This window comes from Ranitomeya variabilis, chromosome 7 (assembly GCF_051348905.1).
Source record: "Ranitomeya variabilis isolate aRanVar5 chromosome 7, aRanVar5.hap1, whole genome shotgun sequence".
Classification (NCBI taxonomy): Eukaryota; Metazoa; Chordata; class Amphibia; order Anura; family Dendrobatidae; genus Ranitomeya; species Ranitomeya variabilis.
The window spans coordinates 242,458,701-242,475,547 of record NC_135238.1 but is presented as its reverse complement, the minus strand read 5'-3'; the positions used below and the strand labels follow the sequence as shown (position 1 = coordinate 242,475,547).

At 48.2% G+C, this 16,847-nt stretch overlaps 1 protein-coding gene across 5 annotated transcripts in view; it reads right to left on the bottom strand.

The window, feature by feature from the left end:
* LOC143784769 (TGF-beta receptor type-2-like) overlaps positions 1-16,847 on the bottom strand; it is a 58,113-nt gene that overhangs the window by 13,181 nt on the left and 28,085 nt on the right. For 4 of the 5 annotated variants that reach the window (XM_077273367.1, XM_077273366.1, XM_077273369.1 and 1 more), the window contains exons 2-3: positions 8,241-8,391; positions 6,344-6,546 (exon numbers count right to left, since the gene is read on the bottom strand). In XM_077273367.1, coding sequence (XP_077129482.1) covers positions 6,344-6,546; positions 8,241-8,391 — 354 coding nt within the window. The remainder of the gene's footprint in view (positions 1-6,343; positions 6,547-8,240; positions 8,392-16,847) is intronic. The other variant, XM_077273370.1, reaches the window with a different exon arrangement.

Genomic DNA, 16,847 nt, shown 5'->3' with positions numbered 1-16,847 from the left:
GCTCTCCGGATACACAGTATCTGCACTCTCTCTGGATGCACACTATCTGCACTCTCTCCGGATACACAGTATCTGCACTCTCTCCGGATACACAGTATCTGCACGCTCTCCGGATACACAGTATCTGCACTCTCTCCGGATACACAGTGTCTGCACGCTCTCCGGATACACAGTATCTGCACGCTCTCCGGATACACAGTATCTGCACTCTCTCCGGATGTACAGTATCTGCACTCTCTCTGGATACAGATTATCTGCACGCTTTCTTGAAATATCCAATCACGCTCTCCAGATACACAGTATCTGCACTCTCTCTGGATATGCAGTATCTGCACGCTCTCCGGATACAGAGTATCTGCACGCTCTCCGGATACACAGTATCTGCACTCTCTCCGGATACACAGTGTCTGCACGCTCTCCGGATGCACAGTATCTGCACTCTCTCCGGATACACAGTGTCTGCACTCTCTCCGGATACACAGTGTCTGCACTCTCTCTGGATACACAGTATCTGCACTCTCTCCGGATGTACAGTATCTGCACTCTCTCTGGATACAGATTATCTGCACGCTTTCTTGAAATATCCAATCACGCTCCCCGGATACACAGTATCTGCACTCTCTCTGGATACACAGTATCTGCACGCTCTCCGGATACAGAGTATCTGCACGCTCCCCGTATACACAGTATCTGCACTCTCTCTGGATACACAGTATCTGCACGCTCTCCGGATACACAGTATCTGCACTCTCTCCGGATACACAGTGTCTGCACGCTCTCCGGATACACAGTATCTGCACGCTCCCCGGATACACAGTATCTGCACTCTCTCTGGATATGCAGTATCTGCACGCTCTCCGGATACACAGTATCTGCACTCTCTCCGGATACACAGTGTCTGCACGCTCTCCGGATACACAGTATCTGCACTCTCTCTGGATACACAGTATCTGCACGCTCTCCGGATACACAGTATCTGCACGCTCTCCGGATACACAGTATCTGCACGCTCTCCGGAAAGAGATATCTCCATGCACGCTCTCCGGATACACAGTATCTGCACGCTCTCCGGATACACAGTATCTGCACTCTCTCCGGATACACAGTATCTGCACGCTCTCCGGATACACAGTATCTGCACGCTCTCCGGAAAGAGATATCTCCATGCACGCTCTCCGGATACACAGTATCTGCACTCTCTCCGGATACACAGTATCTGCACGCTCTCCGGATACACAGTATCTGCACGCTCTCCGGAAAGAGATATCTCCATGCACGCTCTCCGGATACACAGTATCTGCACGCTCTCCGGATACACAGTATCTGCACGCTCTCTGGATGCACAGTATCTGCACGCTCTCTGGATGCACAGTATCTGCACGCTCTCCGGATACACAGTATCTGCACGCTCTCCGGATACACAGTATCTGCACGCTCTCCGGATACACAGTATCTGCACGCTCTCCGGATACACAGTATCTGCACGCTCTCCGGATACACAGTATCTGCACGCTCTCCGGATACACAGTATCTGCACGCTCTCCGGATGAACAGTATCTGCACGCTCTCCGGATGAACAGTATCTGCACGCTCTCCGGATACACAGTATCTGCACGCTCTCCGGATACACAGTATCTGCACTCTCTCCGGATGAACAGTATCTGCATTCTCTCTGGATATGCAGTATCTGCACGCTCTCCGGATACACAGTATCTGCACTCTCTCCGGATGCACAGTATCTGCACGCTCTCCGGATACACAGTATCTGCACTCTCTCCGGATACACAGTATCTGCACTCTCTCCGGATGAACAGTATCTGCATTCTCTCTGGATATGCAGTATCTGCACGCTCTCCGGATACACAGTATCTGCACTCTCTCCGGATGCACAGTATCTGCACGCTCTCCGGATACACAGTATCTGCACTCTCTCCGGATACACAGTATCTGTACGATCTCCGGATACAGAGTATCTGCACGCTCTCCGGATACAGAGTATCTGCACGCTCTCCGGATACACAGTATCTGCACTCTCTCCGGATACACAGTATCTGCACTCTCTCCGGATACACAGTATCTGCACGCTCTCCGGATACACAGTATCTGCACGCTCTCCGGATACACAGTATCTGCACTCTCTCCGGATGCACAGTATCTGCACTCTCTCTGGATATGCAGTATCTGCACGCTCTCCGGATACACAGTATCTGCACGCTCTCCGGATACAGAGTATCTGCACGCTCTCCGGATACACAGTATCTGCACTCTCTCTGGATGCACACTATCTGCACTCTCTCCGGATACACAGTGTCTGCACGCTCTCCGGATGCACAGTATCTGCACTCTCTCCGGATGTACAATATCTGCACGCTCTCCGGATACACAGTATCTGCACGCTCTCCGGATACAGAGTATCTGCACGCTCTCCGGATACACAGTATCTGCACTCTCTCTGGATGCACACTATCTGCACTCTCTCCGGATACACAGTATCTGCACTCTCTCCGGATACACAGTATCTGCACGCTCTCCGGATACACAGTATCTGCACTCTCTCCGGATACACAGTGTCTGCACGCTCTCCGGATACACAGTATCTGCACGCTCTCCGGATACACAGTATCTGCACTCTCTCCGGATACACAGTATCTGCACGCTCCCCGGATACACAGTATCTGCACTCTCTCCGGATACACAGTATCTGCACGCTCTCCGGATACAGAGTATCTGCACGCTCCCCGGATACACAGTATCTGCACTCTCTCTGGATACACAGTATCTGCACGCTCTCCGGATACACAGTATCTGCACTCTCTCCGGATACACAGTGTCTGCACGCTCTCCGGATACACAGTATCTGCACGCTCTCCGGATACACAGTATCTGCACTCTCTCCGGATACACAGTATCTGCACGCTCTCCGGATACACAGTATCTGCACTCTCTCCGGATACACAGTATCTGCACGCTCTCCGGATACACAGTATCTGCACTCTCTCTGGATGCACACTATCTGCACGCTCTCCGGATACACAGTATCTGCACTCTCTCTGGATGCACACTATCTGCACGCTCTCCGGATACACAGTATCTGCACTCTCTCCGGATACACAGTATCTGCACTCTCTCCGGATACACAGTATCTGCACGCTCTCCGGATACACAGTATCTGCACTCTCTCCGGATGTACAGTATCTGCACTCTCTCTGGATACAGATTATCTGCACGCTTTCTTGAAATATCCAATCACGCTCCCCGGATACACAGTATCTGCACTCTCTCTGGATACACAGTATCTGCACGCTCTCCGGATACAGAGTATCTGCACGCTCCCCGGATACACAGTATCTGCACTCTCTCCGGATACACAGTATCTGCACTCTCTCCGGATACACAGTATCTGCACGCTCTCCGGATACACAGTATCTGCACTCTCTCCGGATACACAGTATCTGCACTCTCTCTGGATGCACACTATCTGCACTCTCTCCGGATACACAGTATCTGCACGCTCTCCGGATACACAGTATCTGCACTCTCTCCGGATACACAGTGTCTGCACGCTCTCCGGATACACAGTATCTGCACTCTCTCCGGATACACAGTATCTGCACTCTCTCTGGATGCACAGTATCTGCACGCTCTCCGGATACACAGTATCTGCACGCTCTCCGGATACACAGTATCTGCACGCTCTCCGGATACACAGTATCTGCACTCTCTCTGGATGCACACTATCTGCACTCTCTCCGGATACACAGTGTCTGCACGCTCTCCGGATGCACAGTATCTGCACTCTCTCTGGATACACAGTATCTGCACTCTCTCCGGATACACAGTATCTGCACGCTCTCCGGATGCACAGTATCTGCACTCTCTCCGGATGTACAGTATCTGCACTCTCTCCGGATGCACAGTATCTGCACGCTCTCCGGATGCACAGTATCTGCACTCTCTCTGGATACACAGTATCTGCACGCTCTCCGGATACACAGTATCTGCACGCTCTCCGGATGCACAGTATCTGCACTCTCTCCGGATGTACAGTATCTGCACTCTCTCCGGATGCACAGTGTCTGCACTCTCTCCGGATGTACAGTATCTGCACTCTCTCTGGATGCACACTATCTGCACTCTCTCCGGATACACAGTGTCTGCACGCTCTCCGGATGCACAGTATCTGCACTCTCTCTGGATACACAGTATCTGCACTCTCTCCGGATACACAGTATCTGCACGCTCTCCGGATGCACAGTATCTGCACTCTCTCCGGATGTACAGTATCTGCACTCTCTCCGGATGCACAGTATCTGCACGCTCTCCGGATGCACAGTATCTGCACTCTCTCTGGATACACAGTATCTGCACGCTCTCCGGATACACAGTATCTGCACGCTCTCCGGATGCACAGTATCTGCACTCTCTCCGGATGTACAGTATCTGCACTCTCTCCGGATGCACAGTGTCTGCACTCTCTCCGGATGCACAGTATCTGCACTCTCTCCGGATGTACAGTATCTGCACGCTCTCCGGATGCACAGTATCTGCACTCTCTCCGGATGTACAGTATCTGCACTCTCTCCGGATACACAGTGTCTGCACTCTCTCCGGATGCACAGTATCTGCACTCTCTCCGGATGTACAGTATCTGCACTCTCTCTGGATACAGATTATCTGCACGCTTTCTTGAAATATCCAATCACGCTCTCCAGATACACAGTATCTGCATGCTCTCTGGATACACAGTATACACAGGGAGCTATTGGAATCGGGTACGTGCTAGATCAGGAGCTGTTGGGATCGGGCACGTGCTGGGTCGGGAGCTGTTGGGATCGGGCATGTGCTGGATCAAGAGCTGTTGGGATCGGGTACATACTGGGTCAGGAGCTGAACCCTGAACACCAGGGATTGCGCTGTCTCCTCCCATGATCCTGTGCACTGGTCGGGGTACACTAGGGGCCGCGCTGTCTCTTCTCATGATCCTGTGCACTGGTCGGGGTACACCAGGGGCCGCAATGTTCTACTCCCATGATCCTGTGCACTGGTTGGGGTACACCAGGGGCCGCGCTGTCTCTTCCCATGATCCTGTGCACTGGTCGGGGTACACTAGGGGCTGCGCTGTCTCTTCCCATGATCCTGTGCACTGGTCGGGGTACACCAGGGGCTGCGCTGTCTCCTCCCATGATCCTGTGCACTGGTTGGGGTACACCAGGGGCCACGCTATCTCCTTCCATGATCATGTGCACAGGTCGGGGTACACCAGGGGCCGCAATGTCTACTCCCATGATCCTGTGCACTGGTCGGGGTACACCAGGGGCCACGCTATCTCCTTCCATGATCCTGTGCACTGGTCGGGGTACACCAGGGGCCGCGCTGTCTCCTCCCATGATCCTGTGCACTGCTCGGGGTACACTAGGGGCCGCGCTGTCTCTTCCCATGATCCTGTGCACTGGTCGGGGTACACCAGGGGCCGCAATGTCTAATCCCATGATCCTGTGCACTGGTCGGGGTACACCAGGGTCTGCGCTGTCTCCTCCCATGATCCTGTGCACTGGTTGGGGTACACCAGGGGCCGCGCTGTCTCTTCCCATGATCCTGTGCACTGGTCGGGGTACAACAGGGGCTGCGCTGTCTCCTCCCATGATCCTGTGCACTGGTCGGGGTACACCAGGGGCTGCGCTGTCTCCTCCCATGATCCTGTGCACTTGTCGGGGTACACTAGGGGCCGCGCTGTCTCTTCCCATGATCCTGTGCACTGGTCGGGGTACACTAGGGGCTGCGCTGTCTCTTCCCATGATCCTGTGCACTGGTCGGGGTACACCAGGGGCTGCGCTGTCTCCTCCCATGATCCTGTGCACTGGTCGGGGTACACCAGGGGCCGCGCTATCTCCTCCCATGATCCTGTGCACAGGTCGGGGTACACCAGGGGCCGCAATGTCTACTCCCATGATCCTGTGCACTGGTCGGGGTACACCAGGGGCCACGCTATCTCCTTCCATGATCCTGTGCACAGGTCGGGGTACACCAGGGGCCGCAATGTCTACTCCCATGATCCTGTGCACTGGTCGGGGTACACCAGGGGCAACGCTATCTCCTTCCATGATCCTGTGCACTGGTTGGGATACACCAGGGACCACGCTGTCTCCTCCTATGATCCTGTGCACTGGTCGGGGTACACCAGGGGCCGCGCTATCTCCTTCCATGATCCTGTGCACCAGGGGCCGCGCTGTCTTCTCCCATGATCCTGTGCACTGGTCGTGGTACACCAGGGGCCGCGCTGTCTCCTCCCATGATCCTGTGCACTGGTCGGGGTACACCAGGGGCTGCGCTGTCTCCCCCTCACCATCGCTCTGGTTGTAGAAGATGAGTTTGTCGTTGCACTCCTGCTCCTCCACGCAGCCACAGATAAAGAAGAGTTGGGACTCGGCCGCCATCGCCTGCATCACGCACCGCACCGTGTTGTACATGGGCAGCAGGATGTTCTCCAGGGGCAGCTGAGGATGATGGCAGAGGGTCTTCACTTGCACGCTGTCATTGTGCTGCTTCCTGCGAGACAAGAGTCACATTGTAAAGAAAACTTCACTTTTACTCAGGAACTTGCAGCTCTCTGGCGCCACCTTACCCTGCTGGCCAATAAGGGTATTGACAGAGGATAAGAAAGTGAGCGGCACGTGATGTGACGGGATGTATATACCACCAGTTCCTATACATATACCAACACCACATAAATACGAAAACAATGCTGCCACCACCAACCTCTTATAGGGGGATCGGACACCCGTTGGTAACGTGAATTTGCGCGGAGTACGTGGCGGATCGCTCATAGAGCAAGAAGAACAAAGCTAGAAAATTTTTAAGTTTACTCCAGAAGAATCAGCAGTGTTTACAAAAGATACAAATGATATTACAAAAGAGACAAAATACAAGTATCTACAAACAGTTATGAAATAAAAGGGATGAAAATACAAAACTTACTAAATCTCAGTCACAGGTATGACGTGTCGATAAAGGGGAGGAGAGATCCCATAGAAATGATCCAGTACCACAGGATGGTGCCCAGTTGTCTCTCCTGGCTCTGAATGCATGCCAAAGATGGACGTTCTTGTTTTATGCTTTGGCCATAAAGCTAAGACTTCCCACTTTGCTGACCTCAGATATGGGATGTTTTCTGGGAGGTGCACAAAGCTTGGAAAGTTATGGATATCCAATTTTCTTCATATCTTTGGCCTGGAAGCTCACATGCTAACAATATTGCCATTATTTTTTACCACTGCAAATTTACCATTCTTTAGAGTCCAAACACGGTATGTCTATGATTTGCTGGTGGGCAGAAATTCATTTCCCAGATTTCTGATGGCCCTAAATGCCGCAAAACGCTGCCATGCATAACCCCAAGTGCCCAGATTCTGGAAATCTAATTTTCATGTTTCTGGGATTAATGTGTCTTATTTGACTTTGAGTTTTTGGCTTATAAGACAAAGGGCTCTTTGGGAGAAAACACATTCAGCTCTGCTAGTTGGCAGGCAATAAAAACTCACATTCCACACGGAAAATTGCCTGAAAGGAGGGAGTGGAAATTCACAGAGAGAGAGTAGGATTTGGTCCTACAGAAACTGATGGTGGGAGGAGTAGAAGGCCAGCTCTGGTTGTGCCCCCCAGAACAATGGAAAATAATTTATACTTTCCTGACACACATCATCCCCGACCCGACAGCACGACAAGACAGAATCGCGGCCACCTCTGATCACAAGTCACATCCAGAGCTGCAGTCAAATCATGTCTTATACTACAGTCACATCCATGATGTAACAACAGAATAGTGAACGCAGCTTTGGAGGATAAGACACAATGTAACAGCAGAATAGTGAGTGCAGCTCTTGTGATGGCTGGAGGATAAGACACGATGTAACAGCAGAATAGTGACTGCAGCTCTGGAGGTGACTGGAGGACAAGACACGATGTAACAGCAGAATAGTGACTGCAGCTCTGAGGTGACTGGAGGATAAGACATGATGTAACAGCAGAATAGTGAGTGCAGCTCTGGAGGTGACTGGAGGATAAGACACAATGCAGCAGCAGAATAGTGACTGCAGCTCTGGAGGTAACTGGAGAATAAGACACAATGTAACAGCAGATTTGGTGTGAATGTGCTGACATGTGCCAGGTTGGTAGGTGATTGCCCTAGAGCTGGGGCAGATGATGGGGAAAAGCACAGGAGGATGAGAGAAGCGGCTCCTCACCAGATGGTGACGCAGATCTCCTCGGCCGTCTCGCAGTAGGAGCTCAGGCTGCAGTTCGTGTAGCAGATTCCGCCCTCACAGACCGGATGGGAATTATCGCACCATTTACACAGATTGGTCCGAGTGTTGCGATGTGCGGCGGCCAAAGACACTGCAGGAAAGACAGGAAAATGGATTATCACAATACACCATATCCTCCCGTGCCTGCTACATCACATATCCCCATCGTATACCGCCGAGCCACCATATACCAATGAACCACCATATACCACTGTCACGGATCCCTCTCTGCGCTGCTAATTCGTCACGTACCCGCTCTCAACACGTGACATGGGGTTGTGCCTGCAAGGGTTAATCTATCTCCCCACTCTCAGTCCAGCATTCAACCTCTGTCCTATGCTGTAATGGGAGCATAAATCATACACTGACCCAGGCCACATGAGTCCTGGAAATATTACTAATACTGTCTACCACTCATAAGGCTCACACACCTCAGGCTATGGATTCTTTAGAACATTCATGGTTCAACTGATAAAGTTTTATGCTTTAATACAAAAAAGTTCAGTGCTTACAGTAAAGAAAAAGGTATAAAAATATGGTAATAAAAGACATACAACTTATGCAAAACAGTATAAAATAAACATCAGAAAACTTACAGAAATAGCTAACTTGTAGTCTGCTTCTGCTCCCTGAGGGTAGGATGAATATAGACTGGATCACATCAGCTTCCCAGGCTGCCCTCACATGTGAACAATTTTGAATGTACACAAGCCAAATTTATAGAGTCACCCTGGAGGTCAGATTTCTAGAGCAGCCCCTCAAGTTGATTGTTTTTGATTGGACCACGGCCGCTTCCTTCGCTACAAAGTCTCCCAAATGCACAGGACAAATCCGCTGCCACCAGCTCCGATTTCTTATTTATTAACTGGTTCAGAGCCAACCCAGATTAGTAGCGTAATTCACTTCAGAGGACGTGACCGTACGTTATAGAGCAAGGAGAGACATGCTAGTAATTTCATATTTTACTCCAAAAAAGGTAGGCAGTGTTTACAGAAGTATAAAAAGATATTATAAAGAAGACAAGTATCGTTTGTACAGCACAATTACAAATAAAATGGGATTAACCCCTTTCTGACATTAGACGTACTATCCCGTCGAGGTGGGGTGGGCCCGTATGACCACCGACAAGATAGTACATCATATGCGATCGGCCGCGCTCACGGGGGGAGCGCGGCGGATCGCGGACGGGTGTCAGCTGACTATCGCAGCTGACATCCGGCACTATGTGCCAGGAGTGGTCACGGACCGCCCCCGGCACATTAACCCCCGTCACACTGCGATCAAACATGATCGCAGTGTTTTGGTGGTATAGGGAAGCATCGCGCAGGGAGGGGGCTCCCTGCGGGCTTCCCTGAGACTCCCGGAGCAACGCGATGTGATCGCGTTGCTCCGAGGGTCTCTTACCTCCTCCTCGCTGCAGCAGGCCCGGATCCAAAATGGCCGCGGCATCCGGGTCCTGCAGGGAGGTGGCTTCACAGCGCCTGCTCAGAGCAGGCGCTGGGAAGCCAGGAGCTGTACATGTCAGATCGCCGATCTGACACAGTGCACAGCAAAGTGTCAGATCAGCGATCTTACACTATAACAAGATGCCCCCCCGGGGCAATGTTATAGTGTAAAAAAAAAAATATTCACATGTGTAAAAAAAAATTCCAAAAAAAAATTCCAAAAAAATAAAATATATTGTTCCTGTAAATACATTTCTTTATCTAAATAAATAAAAAAACAATAAAAGTACACATATTTAGTATCGCCGCGTCCGTAACGACCCAACCTATAAAACTGTCCCACTAGTTAACCCCTTCAGTGAACACCGTAAAGAAAAAAAAAAAAAAAAAAACGAGGCAAAAAACAACACTTTATTATCATACCGCCAAGCAAAAAGTGGAATAACACGCGATCAAAAAGATGGATATAAATAACCATGGCACCGCTGAAAACGTGATTTTGTCCCGCAAAAAGTGAGCCACCATACAGCGTCATCGAAGAAAAAATACAAAAGTTATAGTCCTCAGAATAAAGCGATGCAAACATAATTATTTTTTATATAAAATAGTTTTTATCGTATAAAAGAGCCAAAACATAAAAAAAGATATAAATGAGGTATCGCTGTAATCGTACTAACCCAAAGAATAAAACTGCTTTATCCATTTTACCAAACGCGGAACGGTATAAGAAATTAATAAATAGCTGGTTTTTGGTCATTCAGCCTCACAAAAATCGGAATAAAAAGCAATCAAAAAATGTCACGTGCCCGAAAATGTTACCAATAAAAACATCAACTTGTCCCGCAAAAAACAAGACCTCACATGACTCTGTGAACCAAAATATGGTAAAATTATAGCTCTCAAAATGTGGTAACGCAAAAATTATTTTTTGCAATAAAAAGCGTCTTTCAGTGTGTGACGGCTGCCAATCATAAAAATCCACTAAAAAACCCGCTATAAAAGTAAATCAAACCCCCCTTCATCACCCCCTTAGTTAGCGGAAAAAAAAAAGGATTTATTTTGATTTTCCCATTAGGGTTAGGGTTAGGGCTAGGATTAGGGCAAGGGTTAGGGCTAGGGTTAGGGCAAGGGTTAGGGCAAGGGTTAGGGTTAGGGCTAGGGTTAGGGTTGGGACTAGGGTTAATGCTACAGTTAGGGTTGGGCTAAAGTTAGGGTTAGGGTTTGGATTACATTTAGGGTTGGGATTAGGGTTAGGGATGTGTTTGGATTAGGGTTTCAGTTATAATTGGGGGGTTTCCACTGTTTAGACACATCAGGGGCTCTCCAAACACGACATGGCGTCCAATCTCAATTCCGGTCAATTTTGCATTGAAAAGTCAAACGGCGCTCCTTCCCTTCCGAGCTCTCCTATGTGCCCAAACAATGGTTTACCCCCACATATGGGGTATCAGCGTACTCAGGCCAAATTGGACAACTTTTGGGGTCCAATTTCTTCTCTTACCCTTGGGAAAATAAAAAATTGGGGGAGAAAAGTTAATTTTTGTGAAAAAATATGATTTTTTATTTTTACGGCTCTGCATTATAAACTTCTGTGAAGCACTTGGTGGGTCAAAGTGCTCACCACACATCTAGATCAGTTCCTTAGGGGGTCTACTTTCCAAAATAGTGTCACTTGTGGGGGGTTTCAATGTTTAGGCACATCAGGGGCTCTCCAAACGCAACATGGCGTCCCATCTCAATTCCAGTAGATTTTGCATTGAAAAGTCAAATGGCGCTCCTTCGCTTCCGAGCTCTGCCATGCGCCCAAACAGTGGTTTACCCCCACATATGGGGTATCGGCGTACTCAGGACAAGTTGTACAAGAACTTTTGGGGTCCATTTTCTCCTGTTACCCTTGGTAAAATAAAACAAATTGGAGCTGAAATAATTTTTTTGTGAAAAAAAAGTTAAATGTTCATTTTTATTTAAACATTCCAAAAATTCCTGTGAAACACCTGAAGGGTTAATAAACTTCTTGAATGTGGTTTTGAGCACCTTGAGGGGTGCAGTTTTTAGAATGGTGTCACACTTGGGTATTTTCTGTCATATAGACCCCTCAAAATGACTTCAAATGAGATGTGGTCCCTAAAAAAAAAATGGTGGTGTAAAAATGAGACATTGCTGGACAACTTTTAACCCTTATAACTCCCTAAAAAAAAAATTTTGGTTCCAAAATTGTGCTGATGTAAAGTAGACATGTGGGAAATGTTACTTATTAAGTATTTTGTGTGACATATCTCTGTGATTTAATTGCATAAAAATTCAAAGTTGGAAAATTGCGAATTTTTCAAAATTTTTGCCAAATTTCTGTTTTCTTTTCACAAATAAACGCAGGTAATATCAAAGAAATGTTACCACTATCATGACGTACCATATGTCATGAGAAAACAATGTCAGAATCACCGGGATCCGTTGAAGCGTTCCAGAGTTATAACCTCATAAAGGGACAGTGGTCAGAATTGTAAAAATTGGCCCGGTCATTAACGTGCAAACCACCCTCGGGGGTAAAGGGGTTAAAGTTGAAAAACACTTACAATTCATTATGTCCTATCATCTGATGGCTGACCGAGTGCTGTGGGGGAAAGACGAGCATATATCCAGATGCATAGTTACATAGTTATTATTAAGGTTGAAGGAAGACTTTAAGTCCATCTAGTTCACCCCATAGCCTAACCTAACATGCCCTAACATGTTGATCCAGAGGAAGGCAAAAAAAAACCCATGTGGCAAAGAGTAACTCCACCATGGGGAAAAAAATTCCTTCCCGACCCCACATACGGCAATCAGACTAGTTCCCTGGATCAACGCCTTATCAAGGAATCTAGTGTATATACCCTGTAACATTATACTTTTCCAGAAAGGTATCCAGTCCCCTCTTAAATTTAAGTAATGAATCACTCATTACAACATCCTACGGCAGAGAGTTCCATAGTCTCACTGCTCTTAGGCCATGTGCACACGTTCAGGATTTTTAGCGTTTTTTTCGCGTTTTTTCGCTATAAAAACATGATAAAAACGCGAAAAAAAACGCTAACATATGCCTCCTATTATTTACAAGGTATTCCGCATTTTTTGTGCAAATGTTGCGATTTTTTCCGCGAAAAAATCGCATAGCGGAAAAAAAAGCAACATGTTCATTAAAAATGCGGAATTGCAGGGATTCCGCACACCTAGGAGTCCATTGATCTGCTTACTTCCCGCACGGGGCTGTGCACACCATGCGGGAAGTAAGCAGATTATGTGCGGTTGGTACCCAGGGTGGAGGAGAGGAGACTCTCCTCCACGCACTGGGCACCATATAATTGGTCAAAAAATAAGAAATAAAATAAAAAATAGTCCTATACTAACCCTCGATGTCCCGCGCAGTGTTCCCGCCTCACCGCTGCACGCTGCCGTTCGGTTCCTGTAGCTGGTGTGCGGCGAAGGGCCTTGCCGATGACGTCACTGTTCTGTGATTGGTCGTGAGCGGTCATGTGACCGCTCACGTGACCGTGACGTCACGGAAGGCCCTGTGCGCACAGACCAGCTATAGGAAGAGGAGCCGGACGCCGCTGATGAGATGTCTGGGTGAGTATAAGCATTTTTTTATTTTTTTTATTATTTTTAACATTCTATCTTTTACTATAGATGCTGCATAAGCTGCATCTATAGTAAAAAGTTGGTCACACTTGTCAAACAGTATGTTTGACAAGTGTGACCAACTTGTCAGTCAGTTTTCCAAGCGATGCTGCAGATCGCTTGGAAAACTTTAGCATTCTGCAAGCTAATTACGCTTGCAGAATGCTAAAAAAAGCGAAAAAAACGGAAAAAAAACGCAAAAAAAAAAATGCGGATTTCTTGCAGAAAATTTCCGGTTTTCTTCAGGAAATTTCTGCAAGAAATCCGCAACGTGTGCACATGGCCTTACAGTAAAGAATCCGCGTCTGTTATTATCCTTAAACCTTCTTTCCTCCAGACGTAGAGGATGCCCCCTTGTCCCTGTCTCAGGTCTATGATTAAAAAGATCATCAGAAAGGTCTTTGTACTGTCCCCTCATATATTTATACATTAACATAAGATCACCCCTTAGTCTTCGTTTTTCCAAACTAAATAGCCCCAAGTGTAATAACCTATCTTGGTATTGCAGACCCCCCAGTCCTCTAATAACCTTGGTCGCTCTTCTCTGCACCCGCTCCAGTTCAGCTATGTCTTTCTTATACACCGGAGACCAGAACTGTGCACAGTATTCTAAGTGTGGTCGAACTAGTGACTTGTATAGAGGTAAAATTATGTTCTCCTCATGAGCATCTATGCCTCTTTTAATACATCCCATTATTTTATTTGCCTTTGTAGCAGCTGCCTGACACTGGCCACTGAATATGAGTTTGTCATCCACCCATACACCCAGGTCTTTTTCATTGACGGTTTTGCCCAGAGTTTTAGAATTAAGCACATAGTTATACATCTTATTCCTTCTACCCAAGTGCATGACCTTACATTTATCCCCATTAAAGCTCATTTGCCATTTATCAGCCCAAGCATCACCCCTGTCTCTCAGCAGGACCCCAGACAAAGACACGTGAAGACTGCTGCTTCCCTCACTTATTTCCTAGCTTAAAAGCTAGGCACTCCCCCTGTGGTGACGTAACTTAGAGGCTAAAACCTCCCCTTTACTTAGAGTTATGGTAACTATTTTTATGCCTAGCTCGTTGTATGAATCTCGTATACGAAAGATACATTGATCAAGATGTGCACCACATCAGGGGGATTCTTTTAAGTGTAAACATAGTATAATTACATGACCCACTTAAGGAGAAACCCGCTCTTTGCACTTGTTGGGTTTAGCTTCTAGCGATTTCAGGGGGTTATAGATCCTTCGATGGACATCCGGAATATATAATTTTTATATCTCTAGCCCTGATCGGTGCCAATATATATAACCTTCAAAGAACGACAGAAGATCATGCTTTGTATTCCAGTTTTAACCATTACCAGGTGGGAGGGGGGGAATTAGTAGGGTAGAGAGGTTTGTCTGCGCAGCAGGGAGCCATATAAATACTTAAGGGAGGAGGGAAAAGGGAGGGGGAAATTAGGGGTATAGGATTACACTCACAGACAGAGAAAAGAAGGGGAAGAGGGGGGTCGGAAAGGACCACAGCATGTATCTGGAAAGCCATGGAACTTCTAGGTAGATACTCAAACATGGCATATTCACATTATCGTCACACCTCCCCCTTTTAGACTGTGCTATGGAGGCAAAACCTCTCGGTACTCCTCCATGCGCATCTCGGCAGGTTTGCCCCGGCGGGACAACCTGTTTGCACTGCCATGCTCTGGCTTCATGGAGCCCCCGCCTACCCAGTGCCCCAGGTATTGGACCTCTATCATGCCCATCTGGAACTTTCCCAGCTTGATGGTCAGACCTGCTTGGTGAATTCGCCTGAGCTTCTCTTGAAGATGCTGCAGGTGTTCATCCCAGGAGGAACTGAAGATGGCAAGGTCATCCAAGTACGCCACCGCGTACTTCTCCAGTCCCTGAAGCTGGTGGTTGACCATCCGCTGGAAAGTGGCAGGGGCATTCTTCATGCCGAAGGGCATGACCGTGGACTCGTACAGTCCAAAGGGTATGATAAAGGTGGACTTCTCCTGCGTCTCGGGGCTCAGGGGAATCTGCCAGTATCCCCGACCCAGATCCATTATGGACAGATATTTGGCGCCAGCTAACCGCTCAAGTAGCTCCTCGATGCGCGGCATGGGGTGCACGTCAGAGGCTGTGATGGTGTTGAGCCCCCTGTAGTCCATGCAGAACCGGGTGGTCCGATCCTTCTTTTGTTGAGGAGAGCCATAAGATCAAATAATTAACCTCAAGACATAAGAGGTTGAGAGAAGTGACCCATAACGTGTATTGTTTAACCTTACTTAAGCTTTCTCAGATCAAAGTGAGACACTAAAGATGGCTGCCAATTCCTGTATCAGCATACCATGTGCTGATATCCAAGATGACGCCCACCCTGATGACCTCATGGATCCACCCACAGTGACGCCCACCTTGATGACCTCATGGACAAACCCACCCTGATGACCTCATGGATCCACCCACAGACTTGCTCTATGCCCAATCCACTAACCAATGGAATACATCCGATCACTCCCCTTTTAGAGCTAACCGAGCCCCCCCTTACAGGGATTATATAAACCTGTGTTCTGACTAAATAAAGCCCCTTGGAGCTGAGCCATAGATTGATCAAGGAGAGTTTACATCTGACTGTGTGTTGTCATATGTTTATTTCTTTGGTGCGCACCTGATCAATATCCATTAGGCCAGGAGTAGGCAACTAGAGAGTGAACATTTATTAATTGTTCAACCTAACACTTTGGCAAGAGAACTACAGGTGAGGCCCACATGCTCTTTGACCATTGAATCACCACCAGCTGTAACATCTCATCGATCTCCTGGCGCATAACCTGCTGCACCTTGTCGGAGATCCGATAGGGTGTTTGCCGTAGTGGGGCATGATTCTCGGTGTCCACCTCGTGGACCGCTAACTGAGTCCTTCAAGGTTGGATGGAGAAGACTGCCCAGAAGGGTTCCAGCGTGGTCCGCAACTGCGACCGCTGGGATTCGGTTAACAAGGCGCTTACCTCCACGTTCTTGATAAACCCAACGGCCTTGGCTTGGGCCAGCATGTCCAGGAGGGGGTCTTCCTCCCCGTCTTCGGGCAGGCTGCAGACCGGTAGGACGCAGGCATCACATTTGTGATGAGCCTTCATCATATTGACGTGAAAGGCCTTTCACCTACCCCGAGTGTCGTCATGCGTGACCACATAGGTGTTATGATCCTAGTGGCAAGGATCGCAGGTCAGACTAGCTAAGTAACTGAACAGACTACTAGCTCTGGGGAAGTGGTAACTAGATTGACCGCAACCTGATCCTATCCGCCAACAACTATAGACAGCTGTGGAACGTTACCTAAAAATCCTAGACGTCTCTTCACGGCCTGAGAAACTGACTATTTTTGGAGGGAAAGAAAGTCCTCTCTTGCCTCAGTGGAATGACCCCAAAGATATAGAATAGCCCCCCACA